The sequence below is a fragment of the Zeugodacus cucurbitae genome, chromosome 6 (genome assembly GCF_028554725.1).
Source record: "Zeugodacus cucurbitae isolate PBARC_wt_2022May chromosome 6, idZeuCucr1.2, whole genome shotgun sequence".
Taxonomy (NCBI): domain Eukaryota; kingdom Metazoa; phylum Arthropoda; class Insecta; order Diptera; family Tephritidae; genus Zeugodacus; species Zeugodacus cucurbitae.
Genome location: NC_071671.1, coordinates 57,944,914 through 57,964,192, shown reverse-complemented (window position 1 = coordinate 57,964,192; position 19,279 = coordinate 57,944,914). Strand labels below are relative to the sequence as shown.

Genomic DNA, 19,279 nt, shown 5'->3' with positions numbered 1-19,279 from the left:
ACTCATTCGGAAGAAGTCATTTGCATAGCCAATCGAGTGTTAAGTGACTTTTGTTTAGTTTACAGTTATGCCTTTTGTAATTTTATTAATGCGCTTGCTTTATCACTACATTAAGTTGCGACGCGGTTCGGCGTGCTTTATATGTTTGTATGTATGCATAAGTTATTATGATTATTTTTGTGTTTGTATATAAAGAAAACACATTTATTCTTTATATCATTTCATAATTCAGCGAGTTTATTGCTGCTTATTACATTTTTAACAACTTGCACTTTACGAAATGTCAGAAGAAATAAATAGTCAACATATTTCAAAGTAGAAATTTTTATTTGTTTAAATTGCTTATCAATTTCATTCATAATCTACACAATGTGCACTTTCATAATCACTTAGTCAAATATGTGTGTCACCAAAAAGCAATGACTTCATTATCTCTTGGAAGAAAAATTAGTATTTTTCAAGCGAGTCAAAGTAATTTTAAACAGTGTGCCGGAAAAACCAGAAAGAATATAAATAAAAAAAAATAAAATTTATAAAGTTATAATTTTAGTGTAAATATTCAAATTCAGTTGAGGAAAAGGGCATGGTTCATAGCGAGCAAGTGTAATAAAAGCAAAATTGCTATTATTAATATTCCATTTAATCACTTATTTTAGTCGTCTTCTATTCGCTACTGCTTTACTGGCTAATATTGAGCTCCGCGCTCTTGACTTGAGCTTACTTCATAGAAGAGAGTGGAAATATGTACAAACGTTTGCTATTCTATCTTTAAGAAGTTATACCAGTTACTTGTTCGATTCGTTATTCCAAATTCAGAATTCAGTTTAATTAATTCAACAGTATTGAACTTATATGAATTGTTTCCTCGATTAATAAGAAGGAAATAATAAGAAAGCTACTATAGAACCGATCTTGTGAGAGTTTGGAAAATATATATGCCCAACTCTAGTCAACCTGTCGGGCACTAGACATTAACAAGAAGCAAAGTTTATTCAAAGCTACGGCAACATAGTAAATATGGTAAAAATTTTAAAACTGAAAATTTGAGATGATGATTTATTTGAATAAATGTCTCCAGAGATATCGTGGGTTTCGAAGTAACCTTAGTCGTTCTTTCACAAATAGTTTCTAATTTCGAAAAAACTTAGTCACTTTTAACATTAAAAAAGCGATAAACACTAGTACAAAGATCCCACAGTAGGTTGTAAGGTCGTTCTCCAGAGAAAAATACACGCAAACTATGAAAGACAGTCCTTTGTGAAGTCGGATTCCCTACTTGAAAGCGTCCTGATCCTACTATAAATCTGCAGAGATTTTTCACTTCTATATCCGCTATTTCGAGGGATTATTCGAAAAGTGAGATCCGAGTAATCTTTTTCTTAATCGCGCAAAGGCGGGACATTCCAAAGAAAGTGATGAGATGATTGCACCTTGTTATCCTCCATGCAGCTTCTACAGTTAGCATCTGGTAAGATTTTGAACTTGAAAGCGTGGACACCGATGGCACAACGGCCAGTTAGAACCCATACGACTAAGGAAAAGTTAACTTTTCTCAAGAGCACGGTAGACCTCCTGCCATTAACTTTAGGCCTGAAGGACTATATAAATGAAGGAAATGGGTTCGAGTAAGTTTTAACAGTAATCCACTTCTGGTGTTCTCGATTGTTGAGAGCTAAAACACATATGGAAGACCAAAACACCTGATCTCTCCCGTAAAAGGAGGGCTGTATCTCAATGAGAATATAAATTCAATTACATATGCTTATAACTTCTAATATATAAAATTCTCGTGTCACGGGGTACGTTATTGAACTCCTCTGAAACCGCTCGACCGATTTTCGTGAATCTTAGCGTGCATATCGGCTAGGGTGGAGAATCGGACAATATCTATTTTTCATCCTCCTAAATGTTAAGGGTGGTCCACCTCTAAATTTTTTTAACTTTCCGCGAAGAAAATTCCAACTATTCCTGGATCAACTATTACTGACGGGCTAATCGCATGCCTAAAATCATTTAGTTTGTGGCGACACATAAAGAATCGTCAGTTAACAACTAACGAATGAGTGTTTTTGCAACAATACCAAATTGCGATTGTAGAAGCAGTTGGAAATGGTAGGGTCGCAGTTGACACCTCAATGGATTAATAGGATTTCCAACAGATTTCTGTCACTTCATTGACTTGAAAGAGAAGTTTTCCTGACATGAAACCTCAATATCATAACCATAAATGACTGATTGAATGACCTAAGTATATTGGTGGTAAAAAAAAAACAAAGATATCGATGATCTTAATGCGACAATTTAGAATTTCGGTCGAGGAGAGTTGACACAGCTACAAACCAGGATGACGTAGTCAATTATCCCAAAGTATTTAAAATTGCCTGAACTATCACCACTCACTTTGCAATTAACATAAATCGACCTCGAGTAATCAATATCGTCACCGAAGCCAAAATTGAACCAACTTAATTACCTTATACCTTAGCCACAACAACGTGTGCTAGTCTGCTAGTACATATAAATATATATTTCTTACATAATATATGTAATTATTAGTACACAAGCAATTATAAAACCCATTGTCGTTGCAATTAATTCCCAGAAACAAATAATAAAAAAAATTATCAGCCACCGTATGACTGAATATTACTTTTATTGCGTTTTAGCAATTTTTATACCGAAAAATTTCTATTCAATTCTCCTTAATTTGAGGCAACAAATTCGTGTTAATTTATGAGCAAAACAAAGACGACACGAGCAAGAATCGAATGATTTCATTTTTGGACTCACTATCTAATTACTTTTATGATATAGTACAACATATGTATGTATTATTGTACATATGTAAGTAGTTTGCGGGTTTCCCTTTAGCGATAATGACGACATTCAATCGAGTGTAAAATGCGCTTTGATTGTTGAAAGAAGTAATACAAAATATGTACATAAGTAAAACTAAATGTAATAAATATAGAATTTGTAAATATGTTTTTATAGTAATTTGCTCAGTTTCTTATTTTTCGATGGCTGGCAACATTAAAATAGCGAAAGATGAAATGATATTTTAAACCATGCTTAGCAGAGACTCATTTTGTGATTTTGAGGTTATATTTTAGAAAATTTGAGGTTGCAATTTGTATATTGAATCTCATTTGCTATTATTTTTTTACTATTTTTTAATTAATTTATTATTTTATGTTATATTAATTATATATATTTTTTCTTATATTATAATTTTTATATTTTTATTTTATTATTACTTTTCATTTCACTCATTTTTATGTTTTATTTTTTATTTGTATTTAATTAATTTTTGCTTGTTGGAACAAAAACCTTTTATTTTCACCTAAACCTTGCACAATTCCACCAGATGGTTCAATGACTGCCGGTGAAATATTTTATTTTCTACCTGAGATTGTGTCACACTAACTGTGTACACAGACCGAGCGCCCTTCTAATTACATACATACAATACACAGAGATATATTTGTAGATTTGACTGAGTTTTTCAGAGCTTCAATTTTCTTTTTTTACATTTATTTACATATAAACATATGTACATATGTACATATGTATAAAAACACGTCAGCATTAAGTGTTCCGTCGTGCTTCATAGGTTCCGTCATTCGCCCTATTGGTGTGACTAATGCACTTGAATGAGGTGAAACGCTGCATGAGTTGAGTTGAGTTGATGCCAAGTTACAAGTCAATAATCATATACATACACTCCAATGCATGTCGTGAATTTAAAAACGTTTAAGGCAAAGTTAAGCGTCAGCTATAAATTAATTACGCACATGAGAAGGAAATTAATGGCTTGCATAAATATACATAACTATGTAGATTTAAACATAAATAAGTGTTTCAAGACAATAGAATAAGAATTACATGCCGCTGTCGATAGACTGTGACTTTGTGACAGCATAATTATTTTTATACCCAAGTAGTGGGTGCGTTGCTGTTTCACAAGAAATAACAATTAATAAATTAATACCGATCAATTGATGTATTAAAATGTCAGCAACATGTTGCTGGCTACACCGGAAACATTTTATTTTAAATACTTTTGATGCATTAAAACACTAGCAACATGTTGCTGGCAACAAATCACCGGTAGGTAGCATCATATAATTTAAATACGGAGTATATTAAATTTAAATAATTTTCAATAATTTTTAAGAAAGTTTTAGAATGTTGCTAGTCTCTTGAAGCACACATTTTTGTACATGTTGCACAGAAATATCGTTTAATAAATATTTGGTAAATAATATAGCCATATATTGATGCATTAAAAAGTCACTAACATGTTGCTGGCAACAAATCACCGAACGCAACACAGATTAAATACTGAATTACTGGGAATATTTTATTTAAAATTATATTTAATATATTTTTTAGAAAGTTGGTAGTCACTCAAGGAGTACATTTATATTTATTTTACTTAGAAATTATTGGATGATTTTAATTATAATTTATAGTCTTTTTTAAGAAGTTGATCAATCAAATAATACAATTATGCTCCTGTTGCACAGAAAGCATCAATCAATAAATATATAGTGAATTAAGTAGCGGTCCATTGAAACATTGAAATGCTAGCGACATGTTGCTGGCAACAAATTGCCAGAAATATAAGAATTTGAACACTTAAGGACCTCGAATTCATTAAAAATAATTAGAATTAGATTTAAAATATTTTATTTTAGAAAAGCTGTTTTGAAAAAAATATTTATAATAAAAATATTAAAATATTAATGTTAATATTACTTGTATTTTTATTAGCTCGTAAAAATTTTGAAAATAATTAATTAAATTTATTTTTTTATTCTTTTATACTATAATTTTTTAGTATCTATTTCGTAATAGTGCCATTAATTGTATCACAACTGTATATAAAGTACCGTTCAACAATATAATCTCAATCAGAGATAAATTTCAAGCGGTAAACCTACATTTACCGTTACAATGTAACACTACATTTGAATGGCACGAGTATTTAAACAACAATAGGAAAATCTGAAACAAAATTATTATTGTTGCGCATGGAGGCATAAAAGATCGAAACAGTTTGCGAAATTACCACCGTCAAAGCATAATAGAAATTATTGTGCAAAACGGTAGGTGAAAATTCCACATGAAAAACAGCCTATTTACCGAGTATAAGTAACATTTATAAATGTAAGTACATACATACAAACACACATTTCATACATACAATACAATACGTTACGTATGAAGACACAGTAAATGAGTTCATAGACCGCATTTTCACAGCCAAAGTGATGAAGTTTATCTTTTGCGAATACATACATACATATCGCACCGATATGCAGACCGAAAACACATGCGTTCACACTTCCATGAATACAGACATTCAGCCAAACAAAGTTAACTGCGCACGCATGGCAGCAGTATATTTCACAGCGTGACACAAGTCATGGATACAAGTATGAATGAATGAATGACCTTTTTCTGTAATGGTAATGGCGAATGGCAGAAAGTTCTCAAATAAAAAAATCGGCAACAAAGTAGCGTGAAAAATATGAACAATATGTGTAAGTGACTATTTAATGGACATACAAACATCCATATGTATTTATTCGTGTATTTGGCAAATGACACGCTCAAGAGATACAATTTTTTTCCAAGTAGATCGCACAACAACAAAATTTCTCTAAAAATATTCATATTTACGCTGTTAAAAAAGTTAATTTGAAAATGAGAAATCCCTCATTTCCTGTTTGTTGCATTATTGGCAACATTGATTTCACACAATTTTGTAGGACAAAATGTTCGCAGAATAATGAATGGCAGATGGACATCTGGTTGGCAGACTCTTACATATGGCATTTGGAAATATTTCAGCAGTTAGGTACTTAAGACGGCTTATATATTTCAATGGCACAATGGATTAACAATTGTAAAGTTCTCTCATCTACAGTGTTCTACATATGTATATGTATATCCCTAATTACCCACTAGAGAACTGATCTATATGTGATAACTAGTTTCAGAATAGTATCACGTGTTTTCTTGAACCTATTCTATATTAGGTAGGTTATGAATATTATATAAGGTAAAAATCAAAATATCCCTCAAAGAAAATTACATGTTATCAGATTAAAAAGGGTGCCAAACCTAGATTACCCAAGAATATATTAATTATTTAGCTGATACTATCCCTTATAGCCTTTTCAAATAAGAACTAATTGATCAATTAACCGGACTCTGCTCAATTAAAATGCTAATTAAGATCGATTTGCCATACAAAATTAAAATCTACATTAATTTTTTTATTGAATTTTAATCGAGTTTGTTTGCGAGTTGTTGTTCACGCTACACGATGGTAGATGTCGCTGCTAAAATATAGAAATCAGCTGATGAAACTTACCAACTTCTTATGAAAAGCAAAACCAAAATTTTTAACAGCAGTGCTGAAACTATCAAAATTTTAATTGATCAATTAATTTAGGTGTGTGAAAAGGCTGTTATTGTCTCTATTCTTAATTTCACATCATTAGATAGTTTTATGAATATTCTAAATTTCAATAATTTTCATTTTAATATTTTTCAATAAATGTTAAAAAAGCATAAGTCGACTTAAACTATAATAGATTTTGGAAGTCCTAATGGGAATGTAATCATATACATTTTTAAGGTAGTTTGAGGTTTCTGTTTCTAAAGCATTATTTAATATGGAAAACAATGTCGAGTTTCAAATAAATCAGTCAGTATAACTGACATTTTGCCCAACAACATAGATTGTCTGAAGCTATTTTTACATTTTTTTGCAGTTGTAAGGAAATAAAGACATGCAAAATTACGGAATTTCGTTATGGACGACTTATTTTGTATGGCTCAAACAGAGTTAAACATAATTGGCCCAAAAGAAAGTGTAATATGAAATTATTATAATTTTTTTTATAAAAAAAACGATTTTCTTTTGTTGAATTAATTTATTTATAAGTTTTTATAAATATTTTAAGGTTAAAAATTGAATTATTATTGCATATAAGACACCAAAGCAAGCCAAATATGGCAAGGCAATAAAATTATTCACACAAAAGTATTTGAGATAAGCCAAAATGTGTTAAAATTAAGCAATTTGGATGCACTTATTTTATAATATTTTTGCTTTTATTTCACTCAAAATAAAATTCCAATAGTTAACAAGCCCCGCAGCAAAAGCATTCAGAATTTCCCTCTAAATTTCGTTAACGATAAGACCAACTGATATCTGATTAATGGAAATAATATTAAAATTAAATATACATACAAACAAACAAACATACAATCTGCAAAATAATTTAACCAAATAGTAACTGAGTAGCGTTAAAAGTATTGTACGAACAATAGTTATCACTGCTTATCGCAGAATTCCATGACGACAAGTGGCCTTATCGCAAAGTAGTAGGTACACACACAAGTTCATTGTTTTACAGAGAATATATTTTTATTTTTTTTGGTGACTATATGCTTATATGTCTGTATTAAATAATCGTAATTAGCATAAGAAACAATTTATTTTGGCAAAAAATAATTCGCTGCAGCCCAAAAACAGAAACCATAAAAATAAGAATAAAACTAACACGGCGAAATATGACAGCTGACAGTTGACAGAGTTGAATACAAATGATTACAATGATGACGATAACATTGCCGTAAATGTGAATAAATTTACATGAAAATACATTTTCGGAAATATTGTGGCGATTGAGTAGTGAGTTAACTTGATATGCCTCATGGTGATGATGATTTTATATTTATTTACATATTTTTATGTGTTATGTGTTACGATATAAATGAAATTTATAATTTATTGATGTCATGCAAACAAAATGTGAAAGCTATTAGCTAAAAAAAAAGTTATTTCTAATTTGTATTGAAATGAAATTTGTACTTTTGTATATAGTATATTCGCACACAAACAGAGAAATATATAATCCCACACAAATGTGGGCGCACTTAAATGAATGTCAAGCGCACTGAACTTTTGCTCTATTGCCAATTAATGAACAATTTAGTTAATTAATTAATTGATATAGAGCAATTTAGTGACACATTGATAATGATTACTCGCCGAACTGAAGAGAGCAGCTGCCCATCATTGTTGCTACTATATATATTAAATTAATTTTGCAAATGTAATACATACATATAAACATAAATAAGATAATATATATTAATAAAACAATATATTAAATAGTATGTAATAGACTACAGAGAATAATCAAATTTTAATCGTGAGTACAATGAAGAGCAAAAGAAATTGAGGTTACAGTAGAATATCGAAATGAGATGGGCAGATCAAGAGAAAATCTGCTAAAATAAAAGCGTATTTCTTCATTATATGCATTTTTTCTTGCTTTCCATTAAAGCCTATGAACTACTCGTATTAGGAAAAATGTTCAATTGTATTAAATTCTCTACGAATTATTGAGCACTTCTTTGATAAGCTCTGAGTAATTTTTATTAGAAGTTACATCAATTGTTAAACATGGTATTTTATAAATTTTAAACCATTCTGATATCTAACTATTAAAAACAACTTTGAGATTATGGTTCGGTTTTTCTTTAGATCTATCATAATATCTTAAAGGCAGTCAAAATTCAGTATCTTTATAACTCTTCGATTTAGTATGCGACTCCATTTTTTTTTTCAAAGCAAACATAATTGGAGAAGTAATTTCCAATGCGTTATCTAGCCTTAATTAATAAATAAACATATTTTCAAAATTGCATCTAATTTTGGGTTCTTATTTAATTAAACAAGCACCTCTATTCAGAGGATTTATATCAAATAAGAATTTTTTGTTATTCTGTGCTGACTTCGAATCGTCAAACTATAGAGAATGGCGGTTTCCACATGCCTGACTGCAATTGAATTGTACTGATAAATAGCCTTTGGCACAGTCAAATTAATTGAGTACTATTGAGATCTGCTATTATACATTTTTGTTTTTGCTGTTCATAGGAAGCTGGTAAGTTTCATCACCTGATTGCTTTTTTATTTCTCTATTTCGAGAGATATTCTCAGATAACGTGGACAAAAAACCGCAGAGTTGCATTCAAGTTTCAACTCGATTTGTATTCGATTAAAAATGAAATTTAAAATAACATTTTTTTGTATGGTAAATCGATCTAAATTAGCACTTTAATCGAGCAAAGGCCGATTAATTGATCAATTAACTCCCATGCGAAAAGGCTAAAACAATATTAATACTTTCACAAGTAAATTTTTCGAGCGAAAGAGAGATGGAAAACAAAGCAAAATCATAGTAAGCAGAGGTGGAGTGGCGAATAGAAACAAAAAATAGTTTAATTTAATTGTTCGGGAACTATTTTGCCACCTATTATCTATTTAATAACATTGAGAGTGATATTTCATGAAATAATTATTTTTGATGTTACCCCAAGGCGGCCGGCTTCGGCGAAGGGAACGATTTTAACATTTTTGGGCATGACTACAAATGTTAAAATTTTAACAGCTCAGTAAAAAATATATAAAATAATCGCGAGATATTCGCAGATATTTCCAATAAAAATTTAATCTCAAACAAGTAAGGAAGGGCTAAGTTCGGGTGTAACCGAACATTTTATACTCTCGCAATTTAATGATGTAATTTTATAAAGATAACACAAGTTGACCCATATATTTGGTATAAAGTTCAATAGAATAACGAAAATCATCATAAATAGTATATGGGGACTGAGGTAATTCCTAAGCCGATTTCACTTGTTTTCACCACCAAGATACAATGTATCGAAGACTATACGCTCACTTAATTTAATATTACTTATAATTAGGTATATAGGGTCTGGGGGAAGTTATGACCCGATTTTTACCATTTCAGGTACAGAGAGAAACTGTTATAAGAAAAAAATTCAGAGGGAATGAATTACATTAAAATATCTGAGGGATTTACCCATATTTTCGGTGAAAAATTATCCTTAGGCACTGAGTTCTTCATGTTCGATATCAGGGGCCTTGAAAAGACATGGTCCGATTTTGACAAATTTTCCACAAGTTATGTCACAGCTCAAATACAGTATTTGTGTAAAGTTTTATTCCGCTAGCTTCATTGGTTCCTTATGAATACATTATAAAAAAATGAACGAATCAGATGGAATTCAAAATTGAGTTATATGGGAAGTAGACGTAGTTGTGAACCGATTTCGCCCATATTCCACCCGTGTCATCAGGGTGTCAAGAAAGTGTTATATACCGAATTTCATTGAAATCGGTCGAATAGTTCTTGAGATATGGTTTTTGACCCATAAGTGGGCGACGCCACGCCCATTTTCCATTTTGTAAAAAAATCTCAGTGCAGCTTCCCTCTGCCATTTCTTATGCAAAATTTGGTGTTTCTGACGTTTTTCTTTAGGGAGTTAACCCACTTTTAGTAATTTTCAACCTAACCTTTGTATGGGAGGTGGGCGTGGTTATTATCCGATTTCTTTCATTTTTGGACTGTATAAGGAAATGGCTAAAAGAAACGACAGCAGAAAGATTGACTTATATAGCTTTATTGGTTTGCGAGTTATATACAAAAAAACCTATTTGGGGGCGGGGTCACGCCCACTTTTCCAAAAAAATTACATCCAAATGTGCCCCTCCCTAATGGGATCTTATGTTCCAAATTTCATTTTCATAACTTTATTTATGGCTTAGTTATGACACTGTATAGATTTTCGGTTTCCACCATTTTGTGGGCGTGGCAGTGGACCGATTTTGCCCATTTTCGAAAGCAACCTCCTCAGGGTGCCAAGGAACATGTGTTCCAAGTTTCATTAAGATATCTTAATTTTTACTCAAGTTATCGCTTGCACGGACAGACGGACAGACATCCGGATTTCAAATCTACTCGTCATCCTGATCATTTATGTATATATAACCCCATATCTAACTCTTATATTTCTTGGTGACACAAACAACCGTTATGTGAACAAAACTATTATACTCTGTGCAACAGGTTGCGAGAGTATAAAAATGCTTCGAATTCTATGATTTATATGATCATTGGACTTAGAGTTGCTCACTGCAAAACCACTGGAAAACTATGTGGCTATAGAATCATATAAACATATGTACATATATATATGATTATTTCGCACTTCCACGCATTCTGCGCGATCACAGTCGCCATCTTCCGATCCAAGGCAAGTCGCTCAACTTGCTGACACATAAAGCACGTGAACGGTGACATTTCAGTTGTCAACTGCAGCAAATTTACAGTTGCAAGTGACACAAGTGCGTGCGACAAACAGCACTGAGTTGCAAGCGAATTGCACTTGGCCGCCATAGTATAAGGGGCAACACTCACACAGAATATTTATACAGCAAAAGCGAAATAAAATTAGCTACTTGTTGTGTTTGTATTATTTACAACAACATTATCGGTTCCACTTGCTTAGCTGATAGTCGATGAAGTTGCGAACCACTGAAATGGAAACCTCCGGTGAAATGAGGTTCATCATAAGTAACAATAGTAGCAGCAACAATTACAACAACAACGAGTAGCTGCATTAGCAGTCACAATTTCTACAACTACAATAAAATAAGATCAAAATAAAGCCAACATCAAGTTGCTCATCAAGCATCATCAGCAGAAATTGGCTGTTTGTTGGCATCAATCCACATACAAATGTACGTGTCATTGTTGCTATGGTCGCGCCAAATCATAAAAAGTAAGCATTATCAACAGCCGCAAGGCAGGCAAAGTCATCAACAATCCATAGAATCCATACAAACATACTTACATACATGTAAATGCAAAAATAATATATATTTTGTATAGAAAAACGAAAGGAGCGACACCAAAATACGTTAAAAATCTACAACAACAAAAACAATAAAAAAATCGCGAAAATACTGTCAAGCAGCACCAAACGAGTGCGAGACATGTGTTGCCACATGCAGCAGACACTCCGGTTTGTTGCTGCCACATTTGCTACTGCGGATGCTGTTGTTGTTGTTGCTGATGGTGCTGCTGGTGCAACTGAATTTTATTTAATTAGTGTGCCGTGTGTTGTTGCATTGTCGCTTTGCTGATGTTTTTATGCAAAACAACAACAACAACAACAAATTCATCAAATATAATTTTGCTGCATTTTTTATTGCACTTATTTATTATTTATTTTTTATATTTATTATTTATTAACTCGTTTGCTTTTACAACCACTCTTCAACGATTTTATTTCACTTTGCCTCGTTTTGCTTGGCCGGTTTGCAATTTGCTGTCGATCGAACGATTATGTGCAGCTTTCACTATTGTAAGCCGTTTTATTGTTGTTGTTATTGTAATGGGAAATAGACACACAAAGCGCAGCAATAGCAGAAGAAGAATACTATGTAAGCAAGAGAAATGCGAATCTTTGCCGCTGCGTGTTGTGCTCCGTAGAAAGTGAAACATAAATTTCGCATGCAAATCGGTAATTTTATTTATGCGAAAATTTCACTGTTAATAATAACAGTTGGTTGGGTGTTACGAGTTTCGCAAATTTTGTCTTAATTTGGCAGATTTGCAGATTCGCAATTATCTGTAGTGTTGGCTCACAAGTAATTTCTACACTCACTTTCGTTAATTTTTTGCAAGCACTCACTTACAAATTTGCATAGCTACATACATACATAATTCGGCTCGCATTAAGCAACAACAAATGCATTAAAGCACATTTTAATTTTTTTTCACTGGTTTCATAAATGCAATAAATTGCAGCTTTGCGCCTCCCCGAAGGTCGTTCAAGAAATTCAATATCTACAGATGTGAGTTCCATTTCATAACGGCTATACAACACACACGTATACACCCTGTAGAGAGATGCACTGGTTCTAAACTGGCGCGGTTCAGTCGACTTGAATAACAATACTAGTATGCATTCTGTTTCTATCATGCAAACGACTCACGAGTAAATTTTCAACAGCAGTCTTAAGAAAAGCTATCTCTTGCCAACACTTTCTATAGTTTGGAGAATGTAATGTGAAAGCCACAGAAAAGAAATGAAATAAGAAATATATTGATGGATCATGGATTGATCTTAATAAGGTCAAATTTAAAAGGAAAATTAATTTTTTTTTTCAAATTAGTTCAGTTCAATTTGAGTGGAAACCAGCAATTTCAACGTAAATTAACCATTTACTGATCATTAAAGAAACGATCCGCAGTAGAAATTGTCGTAAGAATCTGTGATTTTATCGGTTTGAGGTTATCTCAGCTGACTTTGATGTCAGCTGACTTTGATGTCATGTTCCTATGTTCAATATTATTTACAGTTAGTTTGGATATGGAACTAAATGTGCCGACATTTTTAGGTTTTACTAACTGATAGCGATCGGGTCATAAGGACTTTTTATATCAAACAAACTCTTTGTTTCCAGAAAAGAGAAACTAGCAAGATCGACCCCTTTTATCTCTTGTTAATCCCTTACTCAAAAGAAATATGCAAGAAGCCAAATATATATATAAAATCATTCTTCCTCCACAGAAAATATCTCAAAGAAGAAATAGAATTACGTTCTAGTATAATGCAAATCAAAAGAAACAGTTGGGAAGTGACGTTTTTGTAGAATATTACACTTCTATATATTATTCTTGAGATAGCTGTATCTATTCATGAATCCAAACCTCCAAAATCATAGGTTAGAAAGTGGTTCGGAATAAAATACTATGTCATACCCAGAGAAGTACTAATTAAAAACGAAATTTCTTTTAGAAATGAACTTGGATGATTTTTTTATGTATACATTTGTAAGTCAACATCTTATTCGAGCTTATTTCCACCAAAACTCCCGATTTCCACTAAAAAAAGGAAATTTTTTTCGTTACACCAGTGAGATAGATAAGATAACATAAAGACTTAAGACCACATTTGAGCAATTCTTATTAAAACCATATGTATTAGGTTCTCCGAATAAGGTCAATTGAAAGACCTTCAACTATTTCAAACGAAAATACGCATATAAATGGATCTTTAATCAAATAGGAATGAATTAACACGCTTTCCGAAGACCTCATTCAGCGAGAAGTTATGTATCTAAGGACACTCTTTTCACCAAAATTAATCCGTACATGTTAGAGAACATCGAAATGGCTTCATTGATCCCAAAGAACCTTGAATCATCCTCAGAAAACCACAGGATACCCAACTATTGTAGAGAGCGAACCACTTTTCTTCAAGGATCTACTCAAGCTAATATTTCATCTACAATTTATCTTCACCTTATTTAATTATTACAAATTGCCGAGTCTTCAAACCAATTTGGAAACATCCTACAAATCTCTACAGTACACACAACGAATGCATTTCACCACATGCAACTACACAACGCTCCTTAAAGCTTACTTATGGAAAATTTATACCCGATTTATTTTTCGCCAGCCATACCATTGCCAGCTTAGCTATTGCAACCGGCGCAACTGAAGTAGGAGCCGCTGCAGCACGCCATATGGCACAACAACAACAACAGCAAAAACCATGTTACACACACACACCCGAACATATGTAAGATTGTTGGAAAATCTCCTTGGGATTTTCGCTAGTTCTTCGTCTCAGTTGTATGTAGCTTGGCTTCTTGTCTTTATGGCGCTGCAGCAGTTTGCCAACTGTGCATACGGCAGAACGGACACACACACGTTTGCAATCAAAATGCGATATACATAAAGACAGTGTTACATATTTATGCAAAAGTTATCACATGTATGTATATTTAACTGCAAAATCATGTCTTCTTATGGGTTGCTGCGGTTGTTGGCAAGCAACATTACTGGTTGCACTTTCTATATGGAAGTTATTGCGCGGCTACAACGCAGCCTTTAGTGGAGCATATGGCATGTACGGACATATGTATGTGTGTGTGTGTGTGTGTGTGTGTGGCGTTCCCCCACTTTGGTTTTATCTCGGTTTTCAGCATTTTCATCTGACGGCAGCAATTTTGCAACGAAAAGCGTGCGCCAATGCCGCAAGTTGTATTGCTGCTGATCTTAAAGTGATTATGCAATTCAACATTTCAGCACTTCAACGTAAGGAATTTTTTTTTTTGTTTGATCTAAAAGGGATATGCAACTACTTCACTACTGCTGAAATTCAGTACGCTGCAGAAAATCTTGTTAAAGAGTGTGGAAGAAGAAGAATTTAAGACACGAACATTTTATTCCAGTTTAGACAGCTTTTACCGCTTGGTGATTACAAATCTACACTCAAAGCTCAGTGACATATATATATTTTTAAAGTTAAACCCTAAGCCAACAATTTGAGTACAATAGAAATAGCAAAATACCGTTAAATATCTACTATTTAAACTCGGCCCTAAATGTATATCGAAATTACGCCAGAAAAGTTTAATTGAACAAATAAACTCAAATCCACTTATTTTACCACTATTACAACAAATTCTATAGGCTCACATACCATTTTTATGTTTACACGTCCATTTAGCGACCTATTTTGTACCACTTTCATTTGCACTAATTAAATTAAAGTTGTTAATGCTTTCAGTTTCCTTATTCTTTATACTTTTTTATTGTTCACATTTACAAAAACAAGCACAAATTTAGCAGAAACATGGCAACCAAACAAAATCGAAATAATCACTTATGTTCGATAAGCTGATAACGAATTTAGACAGGAAATCGCGCTGGAACCGCGAACATATGTATAGAAGTATACAAATATATTGATAGCAAGCAAGTGGCATTATTTTCAATTTTTATTAAATCAGTTTTATGAGTAATATAAAATTGACTCACTCACATTTAGAAGTCGACAAGTCAAATAGTCTAAGAAGAGGACTTTTCGGGGATCCCGATATTGTAAGCTATATAAAATTATAATCATAGCAAGACAAAATTTTTAGTACCGAGTTCAAACTGAAATTCTATCTTTCCAAAAGAAAAAATATTTTATACAAAACTGTTTTAACAATTTTTTTTTGAACTGGAAAACACTCACTCACGAATATAACAATTATTTTAAAACTATTTTTTTTTTTATTTTTCCCAAAGAAAATATTTTATACAAAATATTATAATCAAATTTTATTCAAATTTTCGACAGTTCAAATAACCGTTTTTCATATTTAGTCAGAACATCACCGATCAGAAAACACATCTTATATTTTTCTTATTTTGATACCTTGCACTTTATGTATTAACTTCGCACTCACTTAAAATTTCATTGACATTGCTTATTGCAAAAAATTCATTGAAAACACTTAAAACGGCATTTCATAGCTACTTACGGGCAAAAAATACATTCATTTATAAATGACCTACAAAAACAAATTCTGAAAACTCACCATTTGCAGCAAGCATGTTGACAGCATAAAGTGTCGTCGCGTACACGATCCCATGACATAATTATTCCATGCAAAAGTTGGGGACGAAAAATACTATGTGGATATACTGCCTGAAAAAGCTATCCACTGCTCCACACAGGCGGCAGAAGTCAACAGCAAAAAAGAATATACAATATACAATTGCAAATGCGGCAGCTTCCGTTTCGTAGATGTCGTTTATTTATTACCGAGTTAAGATGAATCGACGCTAGGGACGTTTGTAGGTGTATGACTCAAAATTCCAAGAAAACAGAAAGTCGGCACAATGTGAAAGGATTAAGTATGTGCACTCAAAAGCACCCAAAACGCAGAAAGCACAAAAGAGTTGGCGACTTGCACACAAGTTACTTAGCACGCTGGCATTTCCGGCTGCAGCTGGTTATGCACTCGTATTGAAGTGTCCAAAAGTAGGTGCTCCCCAGTCGGAGTCAGAACTTTTGGCAAATGCTTTTTATATATTTATTTTCTGGCTGATATTTAATGTTTCTGTTGCACAAAGTGTTGCAATGTGGTTTGTAGTGGTTTCTTTTTGTTGAATTTGTTGGAGAATCGTGCTCGTTTTGTTGTTGCGGTGGCACGATTTCACAAAAAAATACTTGAGAACTTCAGCAAAGTCGTTGAACAACTTTGCAAGCACAGTATTGCGGTAAAACACTACCGGTTAATTATTATGTTGCAGTTTTTACACTAACAAAAACACACTGCAATTACAGAAAAATATACATTAAATTTATATTTCTTCACAATTTGCTATAAAGTGCGTTGAAATTCGTCTGCACAATTCGTTTTCTCTTACAACTGTCACAACGCTACTCGTTACCCTTTTTGATCTACAGCTTGATCTCACTATATTTATTCATGTACACATATGCCCAAATACATATAAATACATATGTAAGTATGTTGCTTGTAATTACTTTTTACATATTTTCTTGCCCTCCACTATACACGAAAACCTGCTTTCTGCCGGCACACAGTCACACCAAGTCCGCACATACGACTTGGTAGCAACTGCCAACAACTGAATTCAAGAATGCGAACAAAGTGGAAGTAGAAGAATATGTGCAAAGGTGTGCGTGTAAACAACTCGTTGTGTTCGCTGTTGATGCCACTTTTCGTATGCGCTGACTTCACTTTTCACCTCCTCTGCATACTACTACTAGATACTAGTTAGAAATGCCCGGTAACAATTTGTTGTTGTTGTTGTTGCACTGCACTGTTATGCTTATCTTGCTTGTTCTGATGTGCCTTTTCTATTGTTGATTGTATTGATAGTTTTGTTGTTCGTTTCAATAGCACAAATAATTAATTTCTTATTTTTCTTCGTATTTTTCGTATGCACTTAATTTTCTTTTACGCTTTTCAATAGCTACTCAACGCAATAAGTTATTGACCTATGTCAACAAAGGTAAATAAATGCCAATAGCACACACCGTTGCAGGTCGCTACATGTCGTTGCTTGTATAAACTTGAATGCATTTGCGCATACATGCGGAGATCAAATTGTTAACTTTTTTATTCAACAGTTTCAACACTTCCGGTGTTTGCTAATTTATCAACTTTATTATTCTATTTTTCAATTGCTATTTGTTTAATGATTTATTTATATTTTGACGCTACACACATTTATTCACTGCTTTGCTTACGTTTGCTGTGCGCTGCGTTGGAATTTGTTTCTTTTTCCGCAGGTATGACTCAAACTAGAAATATAACAACGAATTCAACACAAAGACACACACACACAATGGTGAGCGCGACCCGCATTTAACGCACGCAAACACCTTCAAACCGCAACGCATTCACATAATAAAAACAACAACAAAGTAAACACTATGAAAAAAATTTCATTCGTTTGTTATTTTCTTTCTACTTGTATTACTACAATGCCTATGCACTTTCGTTGCATTCACTAGCGTGCAAAAAGCAGCGTACTCGCTTTTAAAAGTACTGTTATTTTTCTCGTTAAATATGAAATTATTTCATTTATTTTCTTATGAAATTACTTAATTCTAATTGCCCATACATTGCACATTTAACCAATTGTTTTTGCGACAAATTCGTTTTTTACTAACACACTGACCGCGACACTGATTGGCGACGACGACACACTAGCGCACCGTTCGGAATCATGCACGAATTTAACTTTTCACTACACACTTGCTCGTTCAACGGAGAAAACTAAACTGAAACTAGTTTGACGACGGCATCTTTGCTATAGTCACCGCCACTAGCGCTGTGCAATTAGCTAATGGGCGGTGCACTAGTGTTGTCTCTTTCGCGCCGATTGAGTGAAAAGTGTGTGAAGTAGCTGCCAGATGGTTTGTTGTTATTATTTAAGCGTTTATTAATGTAATTAAAAGTGATTTTGTAGCAAATCGTTTATTTTTAACATTAAATGGTATACTTTGCCGTATGAAATGCTTGATGTTGCCACTTGTGTTTAATTTAAAAATTTATATAATTTGTTTTGAGTTCAAATTTAAAAAAATATGGCAAATCTTGTTGTTACTTGCCACTTGTTGCACATCCGCATATTATAAATGTGTGTGAAAAGGAAAGCAAAACTATTTTTAAGTGAGAATTGAGTGATTTCTTGCGGTTTGTGTCTTTGCTAAGGGTTTTTAAATTCAAAAGGTGCGCAAAAAGTCCGTTAGTTTAAATATGTGGGCGAAATGTCGGGATAAATTAAAAAGATCGAGTTTTGAAGTGTTGTAGCAAAAATTATTTGTAGTCTGGCGTTTAAGTAAGGTTCAATATGGAGAACATTGTCTCGCTTGATAAAATATGTTGAGGAAGTCGCTGAAGGTCTCCAAAGCTATCTATTAAGATCTTTTTTTTTCAATATTTCCTTATTTATTGAATCTGCTTAATTTTAAGCCTAACAACAAGTTATAAAATCTTAAATCTATTTAAAAACTAGACAAGCTCAACCAAGTGATTGAGCTGTATTGG

The 19,279-nt window shown here is 32.8% G+C and overlaps 1 protein-coding gene across 9 annotated transcripts in view; it reads right to left on the bottom strand.

Moving 5' to 3' along the window:
- Nucleotides 1-18,555, bottom strand: part of LOC105217174 (sodium/potassium-transporting ATPase subunit beta-1-interacting protein) — a 145,467-nt gene extending 126,912 nt beyond the window's left edge. For 2 of the 9 annotated variants that reach the window (XM_054234128.1, XM_054234129.1), the window contains exons 1-2: nucleotides 18,351-18,529; nucleotides 16,289-17,028 (exon numbers count right to left, since the gene is read on the bottom strand). In XM_054234128.1, the coding sequence (XP_054090103.1) occupies nucleotides 16,289-16,342 (54 nt within the window). In that variant the 5' untranslated portion in view covers nucleotides 16,343-17,028; nucleotides 18,351-18,529. Of the gene's footprint in view, nucleotides 1-16,288; nucleotides 17,029-17,244; nucleotides 17,946-17,973; nucleotides 18,028-18,350 lie in introns of those variants that run through there. The other 7 variants (XM_054234123.1, XM_054234124.1, XM_054234126.1 and 4 more) reach the window with 7 other exon arrangements.
- Nucleotides 18,556-19,279: the final 724 nt, after the last annotated feature.